Source organism: Danio rerio, chromosome 6, assembly GCF_049306965.1.
Source record: "Danio rerio strain Tuebingen ecotype United States chromosome 6, GRCz12tu, whole genome shotgun sequence".
Lineage (NCBI taxonomy): Eukaryota > Metazoa > Chordata > Actinopteri > Cypriniformes > Danionidae > Danio > Danio rerio.
In genome coordinates, this window is record NC_133181.1 from 55,902,916 (window position 1) to 55,930,759 (window position 27,844).

At 35.1% G+C, this 27,844-nt stretch overlaps 1 protein-coding gene across 2 annotated transcripts in view; it reads right to left on the reverse strand.

Moving 5' to 3' along the window:
- The window catches only part of slc38a3b (solute carrier family 38 member 3b), a 76,556-nt gene that overhangs the window by 21,791 nt on the left and 26,921 nt on the right, over nucleotides 1-27,844 (reverse strand). Inside the window, exons 2-9 of one of the 2 annotated variants that reach the window (XM_009302722.5) lie at nucleotides 26,782-26,941; nucleotides 23,026-23,046; nucleotides 22,827-22,908; nucleotides 20,353-20,468; nucleotides 14,704-14,777; nucleotides 11,848-11,940; nucleotides 8,920-9,001; nucleotides 838-920 (exon numbers count right to left, since the gene is read on the reverse strand). In XM_009302722.5, the coding sequence (XP_009300997.1) occupies nucleotides 838-920; nucleotides 8,920-9,001; nucleotides 11,848-11,940; nucleotides 14,704-14,777; nucleotides 20,353-20,468; nucleotides 22,827-22,908; nucleotides 23,026-23,046; nucleotides 26,782-26,885 (655 nt within the window). In that variant the 5' untranslated portion in view covers nucleotides 26,886-26,941. The remainder of the gene's footprint in view (nucleotides 1-837; nucleotides 921-8,919; nucleotides 9,002-11,847; nucleotides 11,941-14,703; nucleotides 14,778-20,352; nucleotides 20,469-22,826; nucleotides 22,909-23,025; nucleotides 23,047-26,781; nucleotides 26,942-27,844) is intronic. The other variant, XM_009302723.5, reaches the window with a different exon arrangement.

The window sequence follows — 27,844 nt, forward strand, 5'->3', positions numbered from 1 at the left end:
TCATTCATTCATTCATTCATTCATTCATTCATTCATTCATTCATTCATTTATTCATTTATATATTTATTGATTTATTTATTGCATTAATTAATTAATTAATTAATTTATTTATTTATTTATTTATTTATTCATTCATTCATTCATTTATTCATTCATTTTACCAGGAAAACATCTTGAGGTTTGTAATCTCCTTTTTAAGAGTGTCATGAATGTAAAAAAGAAAATGTAAAAATTATATAAACAACAAATTAAAATAAATCAATAAAAAATACTATTAAATTAGGACACCATATAATTTTACCATCAAAACATATCCATGCTCCAAATAAACACCCAGTAAAATTGTCAGTTAATTTAAGACATAATAAAAGCGTATCTAATAACAAACATAAATAATCATAGAAGGAAATATTCTGTTTAATTTTGTATGCATAGGTAAAATGTGAAGATTTTTTTTATATACCTGTAAACATTTTATGTAATTGTGCATATTCCCCTAGTAAAAAAATATATGCCCCAATAAATAAATAAATAAATAAATAATAACAAACATAAGATTACATTATAGTTTAACATAAAATATACTAAAGTATCATAGCATTCGCAGCTAAAAGTTGCTAGTGTAAATTATGCAATAAAGATTTATATCTAGTGAAGTTTGAGTTCAGTTTTGTTAAAAGTGCACGCTCAGTTTGGTTAATGTGCTTTTAAAGTGCTTGAACTAATGCTCTGTAATATGAACAGTCTAATTGAATGGATCAAACGTACAAATGAGACCCACTTTCATGAGGCGTAGAAAGAAATGAGGTAGACTAAAGCTGAAATGATGGACTCACCCAACTGTTTCATTAAAGCCAATGGCAGGATGATGGAGATGGACACCAGCACCACCAGGTAGTTTCCATTAAGATACCATTCCCTGCAGAAACACAGACGGGCAGGTCAAACCATGTCTAATACAAAAGAGCAATCTCAGATTCCTATTTTTAGCATTAAAATTAGGTCATGCTATATTTTATGTGATGACTCAAAAATAAATAAAAATCAGTGTATAAATATTAGGCTGCATATAGAGAAATGAGTCACACTTCAGATTTCATTAGTTAAAGTATTTACTAAGATCAACTCTTGTACTCTTGTTAATCATAGTTCAACATTTACTAATGATGTATTGAAATCTAAACTCATGCTTGTTGTCATTAGTTAATGCACTGTGTGTTAACTAACAATCAACAACTTTATTTTTATTAACTAAAAATATAAATATGAATAAATACTGCAATTAATGCATTGCTCACCATTTGATCATATTAGTAAATACAATCACTTACATTAACTAATAAAACTTACTGCAAAGTGTTACCAGAAAATATATTGTTTAGTTGCCATTGACATGGCGGTGATCAGGGTCTTTTTCTGGTTGTGAACTCTGAATTATTGATTTAAACCTAAAATAAAATTGTCATTTGAAAGGAGCAAAAAGAGAGATATACATTGCTTATATATGAGATATATATGCACTACACACAATTAATGAATAGATTTATATATTCATTTCCAAGAATGTTGAATTGGTTTTATTTAAAATGTTTATTTTTAAAATTAGCCTAATCTTTACTTTGCAAAATTTAATCGCAGATCAAATTGCAATGTCTATATTTGTTCCCCCAAATTATAAAAAGAGCATCTGTTTTTACTGTTACATGGACCAGTAATTGACTGGATATTATCTTATTCCTATTAATTTGTCCATTTTTAGGTGCAGAAACAATATATTTCATTATCGTACAATGTTCAATTAATTTTAAAAGTAAAAAACAGAGATGTGATATTAAAGTTAGTTATGCTCAGCATTACTTAATATAAATATTTTTATTATTTAAAACAGAGATGCCCAAAGTATGGCCAGCGGGCCAAAGTTGGCCCATTGTATCCTTTGATTTGGCCCACCAACCAATATGAGAGAGAGAATGATGGAGAGGGTTGGGGCGAATGCCTTTAGAGATCATCATTTATAATTAAACGGAACCTTTTTTTGTTTGTTTTATTGCTGAGCTACAAAAAAACTTAAACGTTTCAATTAAATGTTGTAAATGAATCCGATTTTTTAAAAATGTAAATACTGTCACTTGATGGAGGACTATGCAGAAGTCATCAGTGAGCAAATAAAGGCAAAAACTAGTGTAATTGTGTTATAAATTAAGATTTTTTTTACTCTAATAAGTTCATTATATAATGTAAAAATACTGAATTAGTAATATAATGTTTCCTAGCAGTTTATAAATATTATTAAATAAACTATGAAATTACCATTCAGTCCACTAGCCTCAATCAAGTCAGGTTTTTGGTCTTTTTTAGGAAAAGTTTGAGCACACCTGATGCTAAAATAACTTACTACATTAGTTCATTAAGGGTGCATTAATTTGATCAAAGGTGACAATAAAAAATGTGTAATGGTACAATTTTTTGTATTTCAAATAAATATGATTAATAAAAAAATGTTTTAACGTTTATTATAAAAATATGATATTCTTATTTCTTAATACATGCATTTCCGAGAGATTGTACATTATATGCTAAAATACATTCAAATACATGTATATTTACATTTAAAATTACAGTTTTTGATCAAGTAAATAAAGCCTTGGTTTGTAAAAGACATTTACTGAACCCAGAGTTTATTATATATACAGCTGTGAAAATAAGTATTGAACACGTCACCATTTTTCTCAGAAAACATATTTCTAAAGGTGCTGTTGACTTGAAATTTTCACCCAATGTTGGTAACAACAAATCCATATGATCCATATATGCAAAGAAAACAAATCTAAATAGATTACAAACTAAGTGATGCGTAATAAAATTAAATGAAGAAGGAAAAACGTGTTAAACACATGAAGAATGGGAGGTGTAGAAAGGCAGTGAAAGCCCAGACAGCAACCCTCTGCCCTTCCTCAGTGTAAATGAATATCAGCTGCTTCAGTCCAACATCTACATTAGCAGAAGGATGACCATGAAAACAGGGTGGACATTTCAGCAAGACAATGATCCAAAACACAGCCAAGGAAACTCTCAAATGCTTTCAGAGAAAGAAAATCAAGCTGTAGAATGGCCCAGCCAATCACCTGACCTGAATCCAATAGAGAATACAAATTGAAGATCAGATTTGAAAGACGAGACCCACAGAATTATCAAGATTTTGACACTCTGTTGAAGTCTGTGAGAAACTCACCCCTGAGCAATGCATGTTACTTCCTTCTCCATATGTGAGGCGTCTTTAAGCTGCCACCACCAAACAAGCCTTTTTAGATAAAGTATTCAATACATTTCAGTAGTTCAGTGCTTTCTCCTTCTGTCATTTCTATGTTGATACACATAACAAATTCTTCAGATTTTAGCTTTGTTTTATTTTTATATTTGTATTGTTTGTATAAGTTTTTACCAAAATCTGGTTCAATTCCATGTCAACAGCTCCTTTAGAAACATTATAACCAGGAAAAAGCATGACATGTTCAATACTTATTTATCTGCTATATGCATATTAATCTTTAAATGATGCAAAACCACATTTATTTATAACTTTACTAGCCTATTTTAAAGCCAGTTTCAGTCTCCTTTTCTACAAACCTACAGCATCTTCACATTTGCAACTGCAGAAAACTACTTAAGCTATTACGCAATCAACCTGTCCGCCTCCATCCGACTCCAGTCTGGGTCTGCGATTCCTGTGATTAAAGAGACGGTATGTTGTGTTTTTGCGACAGAGGCCAGCAAATATAGCCAAAGCTGACTTCGACATGGCCCGTTTCCCACTCCCGGACTCAAGTAACGGCACACTGTGAACATGAGGACACACACACCAAGTCACAAGGTGTTGCACAGTGTGTATGCGTGTGAGTCCAGGTCTCCTCTATTTTCAGACTTCTCCACTCGTCTCGGTATTCAAACACTGACGGGGAGGGCTGGAGGGACTATATGCAGACAACTATATGTAGGAATGAAACATCATAAGTATATTATGTAACATATGAGATCGTTTGGGGCATAGAAATTCCACTGCAATGGATTTGGCTGGCTTTATGGGTATTTGTGAATGTTAAACATAGGAGCTTACATGAGACATACTGCTACACTGTAAAACCCAAAAAGTTAGGGTAACTCAAAACATTTGAGGAAACCCATTGCAACAAACCACTTGGGTACAAAAATTAATCCTAATGAGTACTGTGAACTTACTCCATATGAGTAAATGAAGCAATTTAAGCACAGTAAAACCCAATAAATAAAGAGAACTCAAACCAACTGAGTACTGTAAAACACAATAAGTTAAAGCAACTCAAACCGCTTGAGGATACGGATTGCGACAAACCATTTGAGCTGAAAAAAAAATAATAAATAAATATATATATATATATATATATATATATATATATATATATATATATATATATATATATATATATATATATATATATATATATATATATATATATATATATTAAGGGTGTCACAATCCTCTAAATCCTCGATTCGATTACATTTTCAATTCTAAAGGCACGATTCGATTAGATTTTCGATTATGAATAATTAATTAATTAATTAATGACCAATTAATTATTTGTAGCCTACCGTTTAAACTACCTGACCTGCATGGTCTTTGTTTTACCCATAAACAAATCATACAGTAAATGAATAAAGGCAAGATACACACATAATTACCACCTGTCAATCACTTTTTTCTGCGGGACTCGTGAATAGGCAGTGATCTGTGTCGTTATAATGGCGTCGGTAAAAAAGACGCACAACCAACAGGAACCAGCCAACAGTATCTGAGGTGTTCGCTAAAATGACTAAGTGCAAGTGAGTGAAAGATTGAAGCAGTCCTCTGACTGCCTGGACCTGCTGTCTCGAGCGTATGGCTGTGTGTGCGTCTGTGTCTGTGTGGTCACGTGATGTGCATTTTCAGAGGCAGAAAGGAAGGAGGGCTGCTCAGAAATGCTACACGCCACTGTGGATGTCAAATCGTTGTCGTTCTAAAATGCCATTTAAAAACAAAGACAGTGTAAACAGGGCCTGAGTGTGTACTTTTCGCAAGCGGATTTGCAACGGGGGTGGGCGGAGGATCGCGATGCCGGTGTTGTCTATCGGACGAACCGTACGTAATACGTACATAGCAGAGCTTGCAAAACTGTGTTTTGTTTTTTTTTGTCGACAACATGAACGTTGTCAACATAACTCACTGGAAATCCAAAATGCTTACACACCGGCGACTTCATTGAAAGAGGAGAGGGTTTAAGTTCTTTCGACGGGTCTCCTGCTTCTGCAGTTTACCAAGCACTTCAACAAGCCTGTTTTTTTCCCGCTAGGCAAGCCAAGCTGACGTGACATGGGGGCGTGGCAGCATCAACGATTCTATTTTTTGATTCGATAATCGAAATTGAGCATAAATTTCGATCGATTTCGATTAAAAATCTAAATCGTGACACCCCTAATATATATATATAATTTTGTTAAAACAAAGGCTGTGTTGCAGTGCTGTTTTTGTAATAAATGGAAATGAAACTACATTTGTCTCCTCCCCTTTTTGGCTAATCTGAAAAATGGTCCAATCCATGATTAAAAAACGATAATGTGATCCAAACCGTGACATTTTTGATCCGTTACACCACTACTATGTGTGTGTGTGTGTGTGTGTGTGTGTGTGTGTGTGTGTGAGAGAGAGAGCATATATAACAGTGCCACTTCAATGTGCACCTGGCCCTGAAATTATACAAAAGCTCTCAGTCAATGCATAATGTTAACGCTGAAGCACACGCCTCCATCTTTACTCCATTTCTAACACTGCTGACCTGTTCAACAGAGTAAAGCTTCTGGGACCAAAGCCTGGGCGAGAGAATTACACCGCTCTCATAAATAAATCACCTTCCCCATCTACACTTTCACTGCTGATTGGAAACCCTCAAACTAATCCAGTTATTCTGCAATACACTTTACACGAGGCAGAAGTGGGCAAATCAATGATTAATCGCCAACTCATTGTGGGTAATCCTTTACATCGATGCAAATTGTAGATGGCTGATTAAGCTTGATCGTCGTAAACGCATGCTGTTAGTAAACATTACCGGTCACTATGTCTATGCAATTTTTGTATTGCAAGTTTTGTCAATTGTTGTTCAACTATGAAAATGAGGCAATATTCCATTAAATATGCTTTAATATTAAACAATTTATTAAATAGGCAAGGCAAGTTTATTTATATAGCACATTTTTTATACATTACATAAAACAGGAATAAAAGAAACAAGTATAAGAAATAAAAACAAAATAAGAATGATTAAATACAGATTAAAATGTGTTAAAACTGTTTTTAAATCTGTCAGATGTAGCTAGGTGCTCATTTAGTAAAGACACAGCTAAACAGATGTGTTTTCAGTCTTGATAGCGAGATTTACAATTAGCGAGATTTATAATAAGTGAAATTTACAATTCTTATTTCTTTTTTTGTACATATTAGAACTAAAGTTTTTTAACAAAAGAGATTTTACATGTGCTTTTTTATTTTGCTAATAATATACATGACACAACCAAAAATCCTAAAACCTTAATGCTAATATAATTTTAATATAACTTCCTAATATAATATCCTATTTTAATATAATTATTTTAATATCTTTTTAATATCTTTTTATTGCCGGCAGCTAGCTCTCTGTAACTCTGCTAGCTCTCTGTAGGGCTGTGCCTGGTCAGTACCTAGATGGGAGACCACATGGGAAAGCTAGGTTGCTGCCGGAAAAGGTGTTAGTGAGGCCAGTAGGGGTCTGTGTGGGTTCTAACGCCCCAGTTTAGTGACAGGGACTCTATATTGCTCAGTGAGCGCCGTCTTTCAGATGAGATGTTAAACTGAGGTCCTGACTCTCCGTAGCTGTTAAAAATGCCAGGATGTCTTTCGAAAAAGAGTAAGGGTTTAACCCCGGCATCCTGGCCAACCTCTGTCCATCATGGCCTCCCTTACCCTCCCCATATCATAATTGGCTTCATCACTCTGTCTCCTCTCCCCCAATCAGCTGGTGTGCGGTCTGGCACAAAACGGCTGTCATCGCGTCATTAAGGTGGATACTACACACTGGTGATGAATGAGGAGATTCCCCCCATGTGTAAAGTGCTTTGAGTGCCTAGAAAAGCACTATATAAATGCAAGGAATAATAATAATATTATTATTATTATTATTATTATTATTATTATTATTAAAACAGTAAGCAACAGTTTTTCCTGATGTTTCTCACCTGATAAACACATCGTTAATTATTTAGATTAACAATTAATTGATTGCTAACTTTAAGTTTGTGGTAGCAGACATCCTCGGACACACAATTTTAAGGACTTCATTTTAAGTATTTCAGAAATTGCTGATCTACTGGGATTTTCACACGCAACCATCTTTATTGTTTTGCCTAGCTGAGTATTGTTGCTGACCATGTCCATCCCTTTATGACCACAGCAAAGAGCATTGAATCACCAAGAGGCGACACCCTAGTGCGATTTGGGAAACAGCCACTAGATGCCGCCGCAGCCATTTTGGATTAAAATTCCAATAGAACAACAGCATATTATAAGTCTGTAAAATAAACTATTAAAAGTGCTGATGACTGTGGTAGTAAGTGTTGTATTGTCGACTTTCAGGTTGTATCTCAGTTTTAATGCGCTTTTTAAATAAATAAATAAAAAGAAAGCAGCTGCTTGCCATCGCGACAGCAATGAGATCCAATGGACGACTGAAAGCTTTCACTTCAAAATGGTGGAATCGCGGGGCTGTTGCTGGGCGCTGCTGTTGCAATTCTGTTGTCGTTCTAAGCATTCTAAGTTAAGCACCATGTCATAAAGCATGAATCATCTCAGACTGGTTTTCTAGGACATGACAATAAGTTCTCTGTACTGGCCAAAAGAGCACGGAGATTCACATTATGGATGTACAGCAACTGCATGACGCTATAGTGTCAATAGGGATCAAAATCTCTAAGGAATATTTCCAGTACCTTGTTGCATACCTGCCAACATTCGGATCATAAAATCCGGGAGATTTTCTCCAAGGGCGTGCGATGTGAAGAGGGGGTTGCACGCGAAGTGAAGAGCATCGGAGGAAGGTGAGTGTGAACTGAAAAACGGGGAGCGAATATGAAGATGGTTAACGGTTGGGTACGATGCGTATGGGGACTGTACCAAAAAGCAACAAGCTGAGAAAAGGGAGGGGGGTAGTGGTGGGGTGGATGGGGGCTGTGGGGGGAATTCCAGCAGCTTTCCGGGAGATAGAACAATACGAGAGATGGGTCTGAAATACGGGAGACTCCCGGGAAAAAGTGTTGGCAGGTATGCCTTGCTATGCCATGAAGGATTCAGGTAGTTCTGAAGGCATCAGAAAATCTTAGCTTGTAAATTTTTCTTGCAGAAAGGTTTTATGAATGATGCATTTATTTTGGTATCTATATTTATTATGTTCTACACTTCTGATTCCTTTTCCAAGCACTTTTAAAACTTGCAGAAAGCAGCTGTTTTAAAAAGCAGATTTAGTAGCGTCCATGTCCCTACGCTTGTTTAAAATAGAATCATGCACAGAAATACAGAGATGTGCTGGAAAAGGTATCATCCAATCAGCTGCCATCCTCTGATTAACTGACCAATCACAGTCCACAGCAGCAACCACACCTCCTCCTGATGCCAGTTTCAGATTTAGGAGCGTTACCCTGGTGAACTGCAGGTGTTTGACCTGCTCTGCGGTGTACTGTCAGCTGATAATGACAGCACTGGTGACTGGAGCGACCCCAAAGAACTGTAAATTCATTCATGCTTAACTGGCTAAATGGCATTTTGAGAAAACATCAAGATTGTCTCTTTTTTTTTAGAATTTTGGGGTGAAACTTACCCTGATGTAGTGTCTGTCCTCAGAAATGCCTGCAGGACAAGTGGAAACTCTGATTTGACGATGTACAAGTAGCTGGACATGGCTATAGAAAAGACAAAAATTAGAGTAATTAAAAGAAATAGAAGCAAAAGAATAGATAAGCATTACATTTAAGCTCACTTTGCTTGTTTTCTGCTAGAACACATCTATAACATAAACAAATGGTTTGCTGGATTATTTAGCTTCTTAATTACTACCTTTATTTCTATTTATTTATTTATTTTTTACATTCTGCAGACACTTTTCATTCATTCATCGCTTCTTAAATATATAAAACTTATTTTTCTGATTTTGTACATACAGTTAAAGTCAGAATTATTAGCCCCTGTTTATCTTTTCCCCAATTTCTGTTTAACGGAGAGCAGATTTTCTCAACACATTTTTAAACATAATAGTTTTAATAACTCATTTCTAATAACTGATTTATTTTATCTTTGCCATGATGACAGTACATAACATTTGACTAGATATTTTTTCAAGACACTTCTATACAGCTTAAAGTGACATTTAAAGGCTTAACTTGGTTAATTGGGTTAACTAGGCAGGTTAGGGTAATTAGGCAAGTTATTGTATAACAGGTTTGTCCTATAGACCAGTTTAGAATATATAGCTTAAAAGGGCTAATAATTTTGACCTTTAAATGTTTTTAAAAAATTAAAAACTGCCTTTATTCTAGTCGAAATAAAACAAATAAGACTTTCTCCAGAAGAAAAAAATATTAGCAGACATACTGTGAAAATTTCCTTGCTCTGTTAAACATCATTTAGGAAATATAAAAAATAATAAAATATTATTAAAATAAATAAAATGGGGGCTAATAATTCTGACCTCAACTGTATATCATGCAGATGTTTATTTATTTTGGTATCTTTACTTATTTACATAACTTTCTACACATTTGATCAATTTTCCAGGCATTTTTAAACTTTTTTTACTTATCTTTTTATATTTATTTCTATTATCTTCGTATTATCTATTATCTCTCTAGCTGGCAGCTAGCTCTCTGCAACTCTCACATGGTTGCTCACTGAAGCTAAGCAGGGCTGAGGGATGGGAGACCACATGGAAAAGATAAAAGTGGTGTTAGTGAGACCAGCAGGGGGCGCTTAACCTGCGATCTGTGTGAGTCCTAATGCCCCATTATACTTGTCTTTCAGATGAGATGTTAAACTATGATCATGACTTTCTCTGTTTTTTAAAAGCATCCCAGGATGTCCTTAAAAAAAAAAAAACAGAGGTTTCCTGGCCAAATTTGTACACTGGTCTCTTTCCTTCATGGCCTCTTAACCATCCCCATATCATAATTGGCTTCATCACTCTGACTCCTCTTCACCAATCAGCTGGTGTGTGGTGTGTGGTCTAATGCAATACGGCTTCTGTCGCATCATGTAGGTGGATGCTGCACAATGGTGGTGAATGAGACGATCCAGCCTCCGGCGCCTAGTATGCAATTCTGCACAAGACGTTTGGCCATAGGAGAAATGGTCGTGCCTAAATAGGCCCGGTTTCTCTTGAGGTTTTATCCTTCACTTTCACTAATTGGTTAAGTTTTTTCATTGCCGCTATCGCCACTGGCTTGCAAGGTTCGGGACTTGTAGAGCTGCACATTGATGGATTTGCTTATCAGTGTTTGGACTCTCAGCAGTGAATATTAAACCACACTGAACTGAACTAAACTTAAACTCTGAAAACTGAACTACACCGTTTCAATTTACTATAATCTTCTATGTGAAGCTGCTTTGATACAATCTATATCGTAAAAGGTGAATTGAATTGAATTTATTTCTATATTTTTTCTGCATTGAGCAGATGTTTTCAAATCATTAACTTTTTAATGTACTTAAATCTCTAGAATCAATGTTTTTCACGAAAAATAAAAGTTTCAATAAAACAAACTAAATCATATAATATTTTTACAGTCTAAATGTGAAAAAGAGACATGATACAGCAAAATCATACTCACTATATTATTTATAAGCATAAAATAATTTAACAGTTTTAACATTTTTAACATTTTTTTACATTTTAACAGTTCAACAGCGTGTGTAAAAACAAAAAAAACATCAATAAAAATAATGAAACAAACTCAAGAAAAGCAAGAAGAGAGGAATAAAACTAAGGGCTCTATTTTGACGGTCCATGCGCAAAACAGAAAGCGCAGGGCGCAAACGCTTTCAGGGCGTGTCAGAATCCATATTTGCTAATTTAAGGAGAACAAATATAAATATGGATATAACAAATAATACTGCTAATAATAATAACATTATACAAAAGAAAATTGTTATGAATGAACTGAAAAGGCCTCCTGAGATGAAGAAGGCATGAAAGCAGTGGTTTTTCATATTTATGTAGGCTAGAAAATAATATGTTTTGTAATATTTTAATCCTTTATATTTATATCCTATATATATTCTTATTATAGCCTATATATAGGCCTATCCTTAATATTAAAATTTTTTCATATGTAAAGATATTTGCGTATTGCTCTACATCTTGTGTATAGGCTATTAAGCAGTGTGTAAGCGAGGCGCAACTCTGCGCTGGAGTTTAGACCGGGTTTGTTTTGGTCAAATGAAAAATCTATTATAGTTTCTCAAAATATCAGTGCGCCAGCAGTGCGCCTCAGAACGCCTTCCTTTATAGACCAGAACGCCTATGGGCGCACATATGAGCGCTAATGCATTTGCTATTTAAAGAGCGTGGTGCAGCACCTCAAAACGACTCTTGTGCCAAGCTGAAACTAGCAAACAGGTATTGCGCCTTGCGTCACATTGCTCCGGGTGTATGATAGGGTCCTAAGTCTCATCTGAAAATTATGATTTGGCACTAAAAATATCTGTTTGGGCAAATATTTATGTGAAAGCAGGCTTTAGATCGGGTTTTCTTTACCTCCAATGTTCTGCAGAGTAATGGCGATTGCGGCTGCCATCTTTCCTGTCATCCCGAAGGCCCTGAATCCCAGCTGCTCATATGATCTGATTCCTGGAAATGAGTATCAGCAAAACGTGAAGAGAGAGACTAATCTCAGCAGCGCAGCCAAGTTTCCACAATACACTGACTCTCCTGTTATGATTATCTTTGCCTGCAGTTTAACATGGAAATTCAGTATAACCAAAATGGAGGCTGAAATGTGTTTTTAGAAATAAAACACCATCACAACAATACATGAAAATGACAACTGCATTGCAAGAAATGTCTCAACATGCTTTAAGAAGTATTCATTTTAACATTCAGAACATACTTTTTAACAGCATCAGTAATCAAAATAAATGTTTTTATTATATAATTTATTATACAAGAAAATGAAGTCCAGAGTACACCACCTGACAAAAGTCTTGTTGCCCATTTAAGTTTTAGAAGGAACAAATAATAACTTGACTTCTAGTTGATCACTTGGTATCAGAAATGGCTTATATGAAAGGCAAAGGCCTTTAGATTACACTCATTTCACCAAAATAAAACATGATCATGCCTTGATTTTTAATTATTTAATTAGGACAGTAAGATCTGACTTTGCTTAGACAAAAGGGTCCCACTTTATATTAAGTGTCCTTAACTAATATGTACTTGCATCAAAAAAATAAATACAACGTATTTACTGTGTTTATAATGTATTTGAGAACACTTGTGGTGCTTCTGAGTTGGGCTAGAGGTTGGGTTATGGACAGGTTTGGTGGTATGGGTAGATTTAAGGGTGGGTGAAGGTGTAGGGGATGGTCAGCAGTGTTTTTACAAATGTAATTATAAAAGTTAATAACAGATGTAATTACATACATGTATTTAATCAAGCATAAGTACACAGTAAATACACGTATTTACACAATGAGTACATTGTAACAAACTATTAATTCCTGTGTAAATACATATTAGTTAAGGCCACTTAATATAAAGTGGGAGCGACAAAAGTCTTGTCACTGTACAAAAATATTGTACAGTATAGAATATAAAGTTGTGCTACAGTGGAAACAGAATGAATATTGTAGGGGCGGACTGGGACAGCATTTTTTTAACCGGGAAAAGTTATTGATGGACAGGCAGGCCAGAATCATGGTGGCAGGCCAGATAGACCGTCAGGCCATCGGGAAATGTCCCGGCAGTGCTGCCTATGTCCAGTCCGCCCCTGTGTGTATGACTCCCATGAGCTTGAATGACTGCATTCATACATCTCTGTAATGGCTCAAATAACTTATTACTTATTACTCCTCCTCCATCTCACCCCAGACATGCTCAATAATGTTCATAACTGGTGACTAAGCTGGCCAATCCTAGACCACCTTTACCTTCTTTGCCGTCAGAAACTTGATGTGGAGGCTAACGTATGAGAAGGAGTGCTATCCTGCTGAAGAATTGTGGACACCTATTCATTGTACATATCGCTGTCAATTTTTACATTGTCCTTTTTTTTGGGGGGGGGGGGGGGGGGGGGGGTTGGGGGGGGGTATGCTGTTGTATTTTGCACTGTCTGTATTTTGCACTGTCATTTTATTTGCACTGTCGTTGTATTTGCACTGTCTGGGGCCAGCACCTAAGCTTTTCACTCATCATAGCACACGTGCTGCTGATGATGTGCCAATAAAAGTGATTTGATTTGATTTGAATTTGCCCTCTCCTGTGGTTTGTAATGTAATAGGCAGCACAACTGTCTTGATTACTCATGATGCTGCTGCCATCCACTCTGCTGATCTTTTATATGCCCCCATACTGAATGTAACGCCAAACCATGACTTTTCCTTCACCAAACTTGACTGATTTCTATAAGAATCTTGGGTCCATGCAGGTTCCAGTAGGTCTTCTGTAGTATTTGCGATGATTGGGATGCAGCTCAACAGATTTATCAGATAAATCTAGCTTCTGCCACTTTTCCAAATGATCAACTAGAAGTCAAGTTATTATTTGGTGCTCTTACAACTGGGATCTATGACAAAACTTTTGTTAGGTAGTGTAAATGTATATAGGCTCTCTGCATTTGCCAGTAATTAGAACATGTTTGTTAAAGCGAAGAAAATATTAATTTAAGAGATGGATGGATGGATGGATGGATGGATGGATGGATGGGTGGATGGGTGGATGGATGGATGAATGGATGGATGGATGGATGGGTGAATGGTTGGATGGATGGGTGGATGGGTGAATGGATGGGTGGATGGATGGGTGGATGGATGGGTGGGTGGATGGATGGATGGATGGATGGATGGATGGATGGATGGGTGAATGGTTGGATGGATGGGTGGATGGATGGGTGAATGGATGGGTGGATGGATGGGTGGGTGGATGGATGGATGGATGGATGGATGGATGGATGGATGGATGGATGGGTGGATGGGTGGATGGGTGGGTGGATGGATGGATCGATGGATGGATGGATGGGTGAATGGATGGGTGGATGGATGGATGGATGGATGGATGGATGGATGGATGGATGGATGGATGGATGGATGGGTGAATGGATGGGTGGATGGATGGATGGATGGGTGGATGGATGAGTGGATGGATAGGTGGATGGATGGATGGATGGATGGATGGATGGATGGATGGATGGATGGATGGATGGATGGATGGATGGATGGATAGTTGGATAGTTGGATAGATGGATGAATGAATGGATGGGTGGATGGATGGATGGATGGGTGAAAGGATGGATGGATGGATGGATGGATGGATGGACAGATGGACGGATGGTATGGATAGATAAATGGATGGATTAACGGAAGGATGGATGGATAGATGGATGGAGTTTCATCTTACCCACAACACCAGAGGACTTGAGCAGGAGGTGAATGGAGTAACAGGACAGACCCGCTACAGCCGTCAGGAGAAACCTTAAACAAAATACAGCCATCAGAATCACTTCACATCTGATTAACATTGCAGTTCCTTTACAGAAGATTAATGTACTTCAGACCAATTCATCAAACCATTTGGTATAATTAACTGTTTTCTGACCAAAAATGATGTCTATGATATTTTCTTTTATAGAATAGACCAACTTAATTTCAGTTTGACAATAGTTTATACAGCAATCTAGAAACGTCTCATTCTTGACTGTCCACTTTTTACTAACAGAACTGACATTTAACTGACCCTGAATCTGAAATGGTTTTGGCTCTTTCTATTATATCAATATATTACACAAATATTTATGATTACAAACATATAAATAACTTAAATACAAATATATAGCTAGTACTTAAAGTAAAATGCATTCATAATCGTTCTGCCTTATTTAATGATAAAGTGTACAGTTTTATATTTTTTCCCTGATATATTAGTGTTGTTGTGAAAGATTTACTGCTGAATGAATCTTGGGAAAAGGCCAGTGTTTGTGTTGGAAGCTAAAAAGTACGTCTGCTGATAAGCTATTCTTTGAAACCTACTGATCAAACAAACCAGTAGCCAATATTAACCAATTCATCCTTTAGCTATAATGTAATGGAAATCCTGTGTCTGCCAACTGTTAAGAAAAGCACAACTGTATCACAACTATCTTACAGTCTTTATTATACTTTCCCAAAGGCTCTAAATTATTACAATGTATTTTGATCAAAACATTTACAAGTGAATGATACTAAACAGCATGAACAATTTGAGCTTATCTACACTTTTAAACACATTTGTCCTTTTTCAGCCTGATATTAATATGCATTGTCAGCAATTTAGGCTCATATTCGCAAAACGTTTTACCATAGTCCTGCTAAATATCTGTAAAAGTTTAACCTGCTTTCTCTAGATATGGATAATGGATGGTTCACCCAAATATTTAAATTACCTCATCATTTACTTTCCCTCATGTAGATTTAAATCAGTTTTATAAAATGATTTATTGCTTTAGTCTGTTGAACACAAAAGAAGATATTTTGAAGAATGTTATAATCTGGCCACCAGTATGAAAAACCAATACTATGGAAGTCAATGGTTACCAGTTTCTAACATTCTTCAAAATATCTTCCTTTGTGTTTAATAGAAGAAAGAAACTCAGGTTTGTGACAAGTGAAGGGTGAAAAAGTGACAAAATCATTTTCAGTTTTAGGTGAAATATCCCTTTAACTGCAGTAGGCAGACGGTCCCTGAGTTCAGTGTATTTCAAGTCCATTTGGATGATAAGTACCTGATAAATGGCAAGTAATTAACAATGCGCTGAGACGAGCTCTGGAACGACTGTATTTAAATGAGATGGATGTTCATACACTTCAGAAGCTGCTTAAGCCTTTAGCATGCAAAATAAGTCTTGATCACAGGAAGTAAACACAGCATTTGCATATATATATAATATATATAATGCATCTACAATAAAGACACGTGAATCTGCATTTATTTTACTTTATTTTAAAAAATGCTTTTAATGTTTTAGTAATTTAGATTATAAGTGGTATTTGAAAAAGTACAAAAATTAAACTTCTGGCCTTAAACAGATTTTTATGCAGCTGATTGAAAAACTGAAACAAACAAACAAACAAATTAATTAATTAATTAATTAAAAACAGAAATTGGGGAAAAAATAAACAGGGGGGCTAATAATTCAGAGGGGCTAATAATTTTGACTTCAACTGTGTGTGTGTGTATATATATATATATATATATATATATATATATATATATATATATATATATATATATATATATATATATATATATAATTATTAGCCCCCTGTTTATTTTTCCCCCAATTTCAACATGTTTTCAACACATGACAGTAAATAATATCTGACTACATGTTTTTGAAGACACTTCTATACAGCTTAAAGTGACATTTAAAGGCTTAACTAGGTTAATTATAATAACTAGGCAGGTTAGGGTAATTAGGCAAGTTATTGTAAACGATAGTTTGTTCTGTAGACTATCGAAAAAAATATATAGCCTAAAGGGGCTAATAATTTTGTCCTTAAAATGTTTTTTAAAAAATTAAAAACTGCTTTTATTCTAGCTGAAATAAAAACAAACAAGACTTACAAATAAGAATATAATCAGACACACTGTGAAAATGTCCTTGCTCTGCTAAACATCATTTAAAAAATATTTAAAATAGAAAAAAAATTAAAGGAGGGGCTAATAATTCTGACTTCAACTGTTTGTATATATGTTTATATATATATATATATATATATATATAAACACACACAAATTAAAGCTGAACAATCAAAATGTACCAACTGGAAAGCAGCACTTAAATTTCAATAATTTTGGTCCAAACCTAGTGCAAAAACAGATAATAATAATTTAACTGAAATTTCACTGCATCTCCAGCAGGAAGTTAAGTCCAAGATTAAAACTGACTACAAAAAGTCACGCAGAACAACATTATGACAATTTACAGCTAAACGTAAATAAACTACTAACATATTTCATCACTATTAAAACATTTAGACATTCTTCATATAAAGTATAAAAAACACACAAAAATTAACCTCACAAAAATGTTTCAAATAATAGTCAAACTGCACTCCATAATAAAATAAAGACTTGAGAAAAAAAATATTTTTTAAAAGAAATAAAACATTTTCCTTCAGATTTATTTCCAAAATTGTTATTCTTGTCTAGTTGTTTTAACATAATCACATGTAAATGCATGCTTTATAAGAAGGTCATAAACATTTTATAGATTCTACAAATAACATCTGCTTACGACCAACAACATCAATGCATTTTTGTTATTTAAACGGAGTATATTTTTAGTTACTTTAATATACTTTTTTAGGATAATTTTCTTCATTTTAATTTTAGTTTTTCTTATATTTTTCAAACCATCTATTAAGATACTTTATTACTAAACTGGCTTTCCAGGTAAATGCACTTGAGTTGTTTTATTTTTATTAATTGATATCCACATTTTATGCACAAAATAGATGCTAAAGGGTCAAAATGTGCCATCTGGAGAGCAATAATTACACTTTTGGTCCATCTTCTGCATCTCTGCATCTTGGAAAAATCAAGACCAATGCATCTTCAGTAAGAATTTAAGTGCAAGATCAAAAATATTTAGTCGTTGACTGCAAAAAGCTTTGCAGAACTTTAATGAATGTTTTTATATAAAGTATAAACACCACGCAAAGGTAAACCTCACAAAACTCACAAACTAAATAAACCTGCTTAAATAACCTGCTTACAGCCAACAGAAAATGTATGCATTTTTACATTTTATAGATAGTAAAGAAGACTACACTTTAAAAACACAAGACCTGCATAAACTGCCTCCTCACAGGCATCCGTGAGGTTTCTACCCCCATGAGGTAGATCCATTTGTCGTTTTATACCTGGAAATAAGACTATGTTTGGAGGAATTGGTCTTGGCTTGTGAGGTAATGTGATCGGCAGGATTCAGTTGCCTGTAACCTGACTGGATCTGGGGAACTAGATGTCTCTCCTCGCCAGTCAAATCAAGACGACCCGCCAGAAGAAACCAAATATGACAGCTATATTAGATTTGGAGGTGGGCAGACTGATGGTAAAGGGGCGTGGCCAGATCAGGTCATGGCCTTTAAGGGGCCTTGGAGAGACAAAAGGGGTGGAGCTTACTAGTGGAAAATTTTAAATAGGAAGGGAATAAAGATTAAACAGGAGGCACAGATGTGCTCACCTCCTTTTCTCTTTGGAAATATACTAGTAAGAACTGCTTGCCAGAATATACAATGTAAAAATATCTGTTAATTAACTGTTTCAAGTGTTTGCTGTTTATTTACGTTTGTGAGTTGCATTATGGGATGCTGATCTCTGTTGACCGTCTTTTGATGTTGAAAATTCAACACTACAGTTTAACAAAGTGACTTTTATTGACCTTTTAGTAGTTTAAAATAATATAATATACAAAAAAATAAGACTATAAAGTAACAGAAAATGGTCTGGCGGTGTATTAAATCAATAAACAACACCAACATAGACGATATATCACTTTAAACTATTAAAAATGTTATCAAAAGTGACTTTTTCGAGCTTTTCAAGGTTAAAAGTTGTTGAAAGAAAGATCAAGGTCCCATAATGTAATTCAAAAGCATAAATAAAAGGCGGGAAAAAATAAAAACTAATTAAAATATACAGAAAACTGATAAATTATGGACATTTTTGTAGTGTATATTTATATTCTTGTTGTTTTACAGCTTTAGAAGGTTAAGTAGACGTCAACATTTTTAATTTAAATAAATATTTGATATAATTAAATGAGGAATTTTGTTTATTTTATAAAAACATAATAATAATAATAAAATAAATTAATAATAATAATAATAATAATAATAATATATAGATTTTTTAAATATTCAAGTTTTGTTGTTCATTGTCATTATATGTAGCATTTGTTTTGTAATATGTCTGTACAGCTTTCAGTACTTTTTACTTTAAATTTAAGTATCCACTATATTATTTCCCATATTCCACTCTTTTCCAATCTTTCCTTTTTTTTTAATTTAAAGATTTCCAATGACAGAACAGTGGTATTATTTTTCTACTTAAAGTTTATTTAAATTAAAGCAACAAAAATAATTTTATAGTTCAGCTAATAATTGACACTAACTTGTACATTTACATAAGTAAGTATTTGTAAATTTAAATATACATGTATTCATGTATAAAAATATTTGTATATAATTGTATTTGTAATTTGTATATATTCATATATAATACACACACACACACACACACACACACACACACACACACACACACACACACACTTATCAAACATAAACAAAAAAATCTGATAACATTATAAATACTTTCAAATACTTAAGATTTTAATAGGATACATACTTTTTTTGGTCACACTTTATTTTTATGATAAATCTCAATAGATTGTAAGTAGACAGTTAGGTTAGGGTGGGGGTTAGGGTTAGTGTAAGTTGACATGTTCTTGCAAAGTTTCTTATAATCTGTTAAATGTCTGTTGAAGGAGCAGTATTAAACAGATATTTAGCAGACAATCTTCTAATACTCGAATGGACCATCAAAAATAAAGTGTTATCCTTTTTTGCAGTACTTTAGCTCATATTTCAGAAGTTTTAAATTATTTTTTGTTTGTAAATAGGCCAAACAGTGGTTTGCGTGTCATTTAACACAATGCAATGGGTGGGCCTTTTCCATAGAAAGTCCTTTCTGACCCATATTCATCAGCATTAACAGCCTCCAAAAGGGAACACTCAATTATTCAAGAGCATGTCTGGAAAAATAACATATGGAAAACAAAGCTTTAATTACCATGGCAATTAGACCGCCAATGGGTGGCCAAATGCTTGACATTCAGGTAAAGTAAAAAAAAAGAAGGCTGAATCACTGAGGGCTGAAGGTGACAGATTCATTTGCATGACTATGAGATGATTCAATGATGCTTCGCATCAGACAAGCACACAACATCCAATTACATTCTCAGTCAATCTGTCGTTAAAAAGGTAATGAAAGATTTTGACTCACAAGAACAGCAATATGCCAGTATTGGCCATAGCGTAGGCCAATCCCAGAATCCCACTGCCCATAATGGCATTGCCCAAATTGAAGACCGACATGCCAAAAGACGTCTTCCCATCAAACTGAGAGAGAAAATAAGATTGATGACAACAAACATATACAGTTGAAGTCAGAATAGTTGTACATTTATTCCCCCAATTTATTTCCCAGATTTTTCTCAACACATTTCTAAACATAATAGTTTTAATAACTCATCTCTAATAACGGATTTATTTTATCTTTGTCATGATGACAGCACATAATATCTGACTAAATTTTTTTCAAGACACTTCTATACAGCTTAAAGTGACATTTAAAGGCTTAATTAGGTTAATTAGGCAAGTTAGGGTAATTAGGCAAGCAATTGTATATTGATGGTTTGAAAAAAAAAATTGCATCAAGGGCCGATCACATCGAACACGCTTTTTGCGTTGAGAGGTGCATCTTTTGAACGGTGTAGGGGTCGATCACAGAACGCACTTTACCGTTCTAAATACGCAAGGTGCACCACTCTTTGTTGATAAAATAAAAGAAGCGTGGTGCGCTTTTATTTAGCTAGGCAACGACTGAATCAGCTGCGTATTGTGCGCAAGTGTTGCCTTCGATATTGTTATAATTATAATATTTAATAATATTGTGATATTCATGATGTGCGACTCATACAGTTCTGGATAATTCAAAACAGCAACTAAGGTGGTCCCAAATCGCATACTTATGCACTATTCCAGGCCATATTGTAGTGTAAATAGTGTAATATGTGCACTTTAATTACCCGGATAATGCACTTATTCATTTAGTAAATTGAAGTGTGGAATGATGGACACTTCATGCACTCAACTCCTGCAGGTTTGCTCATGTAGTAGAAGGGGCGAAGCTATCGGGCACACATGTTGGATTATTTATCTTGGATGGTGAAAACAAAATTCTTCCGCGAGAGTTATTATAGCGCATCCCAATGGTGAATTCGGTTAAACTCATGGCAAGTGTTGTTTGGTCAATTATTTCACTGATATGGCAACCGTCAAACGTCATCAGGGAAACGGTTTAAATTTCCGCTTAGTAAAAAAACATTAGTGCTTCATTTGGGACGACACTACATACATATACTATGCTGTTGAGTGTGTAAGTGCACAAGTACATAGTGCATGAGTGCATAGTTCATAGTGTGCCATTTGGGACGCAGCTCTAGTCTCTCCTCTATCTTCAAAAGTGTCCTTAGTCATCTTGACAACACAAACACTGCTGTCAAGTCAACAGAAACTCCGCCTCTACTTTCATTTGATTGGAGAATGAAAAAAACACGATTGACATCATGTGCTTTTTCCACTTAGAGTTGACTTTTTTTTAATTAAGCACGCAACACGCAATCAGAAAAGCGTGAAGTGCAGCAGGTGGTTAAAACGCGAGTCGTGCAGGGCACCCGTTAGTAGTGTAATTCAAAAGATGTGCCTCTCAACGCAAACATAGCTTGGGTGTGATTGTCCACTAAGAAAGCTAATAATATTTATGGATTTCTTTTTACAGTGTTGTATATTTGTTGTTTTACAGCTTTAATAGGTTAAGCAAAAGTAAAATAATAATAATAATTTAAATAAATATTTGATATAATTAAATATTAGGGAAATTTGTTTATTTTATAACAATTTAAGATAATATTTTTATTTTAAAATATAGATTTAAAATACACAAAAAACTCAAGTTTAAGAAATTTTGTTGTTCATTGTCATTTTTATTATTTTTGTAACATGTCTATATACATTTTAGAACATTTTTATTTTAGTTTTAAGGTAGACTAAACATTTCAGAATTTGATAGAAACATGCAAATATTTTAATAGAAATATTTCCTTGGCAACTAGCTGAAATAAAAATATATATATATTTAATGTAAAGGAACAATAACTGTAATTTTATAGTTGAGTCAACAACAACACTGACACTAACTTGACAACACAAACACTTCAGTCACTTCTGCTTTCTTTTGATTGGAGAATGAAAAACACCCGAGTGACAATTTTTCCGCTCAGAGTTGACTTTTTTTTTAACTGTGAGCACAGCGAGCAACAGCAAAAAGGGGAGGCAAATTATGGAAGTAAATCATTAAAAAAAGGGGAGGCAAATTATGGAAGTAAATCATTAAAAAGATATGTCTCTCAATGCAAAAAGTGTGTTCTGTGTGATCAGGAGGCTAATAATGTTGACCTTAAATGTTTTTAAAAAATTAAAACTGCTTTTATTGTAAAAATAAAACAAATAAGACTTTCTCCAGAAGAAGAAATATTGTAGGAAATACTGAGAAAAATTAAACAATGTAAAACATCATTTGTGAAATATTTGAAAATGAAAATTCACAGGAGGACGAATAATTTCGACTTCAACTGTATATCATTTCAGTGTATACATTTCATTATTTAATTTGGTTACTTATAAAGTTACACTTACATCAGTGAAACGTGGCTTCTTGCTCTCGCTGTTGGGCAGGAACTCAATGTTCTCCGCAAGAGTGCTGTCAGGATCATCAAATCTGTTGAATGGAAGATAGCAGACATTTCATCGATAATGATCTCGCAAGTTGCCTTAATGAACTACTTCCAACTTCCTTAGTAAGTAACATCATTTTTTGTGGGGGTTATTGACATACCTGTCGTGATGGGTACCATTTCTGAGAGTTGACAGATTGAGGATCCATCACCGAGCAGGAAAAAAAAACAAGAAAAGAGGGCAAACGTGCACTTAGACAAGTCAACACACCATGCCAGATGACAAGAGTGATTTAAAAAAGAAAGTTTGCATTGATAGACTTCAGAACAGAAGCACGTGGACACAAATGAAATGTTCTAATGGGTCGCAGTTCTAATGAAAGCAGAGAAAAGACAACGATGATAAAGCCAATGAAGCAAAACCACCATTTAAAGACGCCTCATTCTTCATGCAGAAAGCAAACACTTTCATTTATAAATGCACACATGCACTTGATCTCACCAGTGGTGTAAAGTAATGAATTCAAAATACTCAAATTAGGCCCGATCCCAATTCTATTTTGTACCCTTGCCCCTTCCCCTTCGGCCTTTAAAACAGAGTGTGAAGAGGAAGGGCTTCAAAATGTACCCCTAAGAAACGGGACACCATTACAGCACCTGCACACGTCATCCAATGTCATCGCGATCTCTTACTTCATATGAGATCGATGATGACGACTGCTGTAGTTATTTCAGTTGTGTTATTTTTTGGTATTTATCTTCAGCAAATCACTAAAGGCATAGATGTCAAGATTGGGACACCCCTACCCCTTCACGTGAATGCACAAAACGAGGGGTAGAGGTAAGGGATAAGGGGTAGAATTGGAATTGGGCCTTAGGGCGTACTCACACTATGTACAGTTGCCTTGAACCGGGCCGAGGCACGCTTGTCCTCCCTCCCATCTCCCCCGACGGCCCGCATTCACATTACATTCGGGCCTGGACACGCTTACGTCATAGATGATGCGCTGTTCAGTAGAGAAGCGCTCTCGCTCAGCTCAGTGGAGTTTTCCTTAGTTATATCGTTAAAGTCGTTTCATATCCAGTGACACGCAGTCTAATATTTCGCTGAACAGATCTGCCACTTTTGACGCTCATAATCAATCATAAAGTCCTTGTGCTGCAGGAATTAGGAGGTTTGCTGAAGGTGCAGCTGTTGTGTTTCCAGGTTTCACTCTCACGTTTGGATTTACTAACGCTGAAATGAACGTGGTAATGTGCGTTGGTCTACGCCAACTTCATGTCTGACGTATGTGCATTTCTTGTGTGTGTCTGTTTTATTTCCATTGCCATTGCTTTTTTCGTTGGGTTTTGCCAAAGAAGAGTCATTAGCATATTCATATGGGGGAGGAGGCAGGGAAGGGTTTTGCGCTCGTGCATGTTGCACTCAGTTTCACTTTCATTCGGATGTACAAAGAGAATATGCGTGTGATTCGGCGTACGCAGTGTTTCATACATCTGAATTTTTTACTGCGTACGCACATTTACAGCTTTGTGCGTTTGCAATGTTTTAGTATGATTTCAACACAAGTCTTCGTACATGAGGCACCAGGAGTCTCAAACGCTGCGTTATTATTACTATTATTATTATTATTACTAATAATAAAATTGATGTGAGAATGTGCGTTGGTCCGTGCTAACCTCATGTCTGGCGTACGTGTATTTCTTGTGTGTGTTTGTTTTGTTTTCATTGGCTACTTCTAAAGCAAGGCTCGAAATTGCAACCATTTTGGTCTCATATGCGCCCGAAATTTTATCTATGCGACCTTAAAATATATTTGGGAGCATTTCTGCGAGTGCTTAAAATTGTTGTGTGCGACAAGTTTTTACTGCAAAATGTTCACCACATGCGTGGATTCGGGAGACATTCACGCAGAATGCATCTCTAAGCTCTTTGTCTGCACTTGAAATTCGAAACGCAGCGCTCAGGAATGGTTTAAAACAGTTGTCATGTCAACTTGCTGCAGTAAACAAATCCAAGTCCGTAATGCTTGCCCCGCCTTCGCGCTCTTCTTATTGGCCCACCACTGCTGTAGCACTGAACACGAATGATTGGTTAATTTCAGCTGTCAATCACTCAGTGCCTTCTGGCTTCGGATGACAAAGAGCTACTACCGCGAAAAATGGTAAATCGCTGAAGATGAGAATGAAAATAACACTGACAGATTTTGTTTTAGAAACCATGGCATCTACAGTTACAAATAATGACACATCTTACTAGTGATCATGTGCTGAATGTTAATCCACCATCTACACTTTTCTAAGAGTAGAAGACTTCCATTGTCTTCAAGTCTGCTATTAAAAGTCTTTGGGGTGGAATTTTCAGGTAACTGTTTGCCACATCTAGCACGAGAGGTTCTGTTTAATCCTTCATATAATCGCCAGATGCTGTCCGCCGTGCAAGTGGCAGCTATATGTCAAATTTAACACCACGTACACCATTGCAAACGGGCTTGCACTGAGCAAACTAACATCGCTACTCATAAAAAAACGGTATTGCTATTAACATGTATGCATATAATAAAGTACAGTATATGTCAAAAGCATCAGTGCAATATCAGACAGCACTTGTGAGAACAGCACAGTTATACCGTTAACACATTAATTCAAGCAGTGTGTGCAGGGCCGGTGAGCGCTCCGTGTATGCTTTGGTCACTCAGTTATGTTATAAAAATGTATTTTCTTGTGATAACGGGATTTCGTTGAGACATATTTTCCTCAAGCTTGCATATAACGTTATATATGAATTTTTTTTGCTTGTTAGTTTAATTAGTGTTGATTTCAAATACAATTAATATGTTTGTATTAAACTTGTAGTAACGGTGCTTATAATTGGTGGGTGCGACTAAATTTTGGCTGATGCGCCTACATTTTTAAAGTTAGGAGCACCGGTGCTACCAAGCAAAAAGGTTAATTTCGAGCCCTGTAGAGGCAATTATGGTAAATTGCACCCTACAAAGTATCGCACCAACACACATGAAAAACATTGCTATTCATTTATAATTGATAAAATGGGTTAATTGACAATTTTTTTTACCAATTATGTGATTTAGAACATATTAACATTGACATTTAAATATGCCTTAGTTAAATATGTGGTCAGCACTGTTGCCTCACAGCAAGAAGGTCGCTGGTTCAAGTCCTGGCTGGGCCAGTTGGCATTTCTGTGTGGAGTTTGCATGTTCTCCCCCAAAGTCCTAAGACATCCACTACAGGTGAATTGAGTAAACAAAATTGGCCATAGTGTAGGAGTGTGTGTGTGAATGAATGTGTACAGATGTTTCCTAATACTGGGGTGTGGCTGGAAGGCCATCCACTGTGCAAAACATATGCTAGAATAGTTGGTGGTTCATTCTGCTGTGGTGACCCCTGATAAATAAGGTACAAAGCCGAAAGAAAATGAATGAATGAATGAATGTACTCACAGCTAGATTTTTGCTACTTTTTGGTCATTTTTTGTGTTTCCAGATTTCACTCTGCATGTAAACACTTGCACCTGATTTCTGTCAGGTTATTATAGGTGTATATATTAATGTAATGTGTTCTCACAATAAATTAATCTCACATTTTAAAATATAGTACATGAATGACAAACAATTTAACTTGAACTTAGAAGCACCTTTAAAAGAAAATACCACCATTTTTAGTTTGCAGGGTATATGGTGGAATTATTTTGACAGCAATTTACTACTCACTACCCTTGTGTACATTCAGCTGGGTTACTTTTACTCATACTTCACTAAAGTAATCAAATAACTTTTACTTGAGTATGACCTTTCAGTACTTATTCCACCACTGGATCTCACAGATGCATGGCACTTAAAACCACTGATTGCAGATGAAACCCAATCATAAAAGTGATGCAAAAAAGTGCTTACTGTTCTTCCTCCATCATGGTCTTCATCGGCACACACATTTCCTCCCCCAAGTCATGGCCTTTTCCATTGGGTAGGATACTCATTTCGGATCTGGCAGGTTCCATGGTGGAAGCAGTCGATATCCCACAGTTCTTTGTGCCAGTTGTCCAACACCCAGTTGCTGACAAAAAATAAAAATAAAGTATTTGAAAATGAAATGCCATAAATAATAACTAGAATAGCAAAAATTTATATTATACATATTTAAAAACAAAAGGAGAGTAAACGAAAAGATTAAAACTATTAATTTTAGCTGAAAGGGGTGTTAAAGCGAATATATATATATATATATATATATATATATATATATATATATATATATATATATATATATATATATATATATATATATATATATATATATATATATATATATATATATATTCCCCTTAACCTTATTGTTTATTTATTTATTTATATTTCTTTCTTTTTATTCTTGTGTTTAACATAAGTTTACATGCGCACAGAGGAAAGTAAATATTGCTGGAAAAGAAAGTGGATATGCAGAATTTGTGTTTATATTTGAGTGTATTCAGATGTATGATCTCTGACATGTATCTGATGCAAGTGTAAGACTAATCGAGAAAATGAAAAGATAATAAAAAAAGGTTAAGTTCATAAAAAAAAATACATTTATTCACCACTGACTACTCCTCAAGTGGTTTCAAACCTGTTTGAGTGTCTTACTTCTTTTCAACACAAAAGAAGGTATTTTAAAGAATGTTGGAAACAGGTAACCATTGGCTTCCTATTATGGAAGTCAATCAGTTTACAACCAGTGGCGTATGGGTGTGTGTGTGGTGGGGGGTGGGTGAGGGGGTGGGGGTATTGTCCCTGATGTATTGTCAAAAGTCCCTGATCTTTTCAAATATGTTGCACTTAAAAAATAGGTTGTGTAACATTTATTTTGTTGTCCAAGTTCTGAAACCACTTGAGTGTCAATGGCGAATAAATGCAATTGTTGGTGAACTAACCCTTTAATGAGGCTTTAACATTCTTTTTTGTCTAAAAATGAATACAGTTT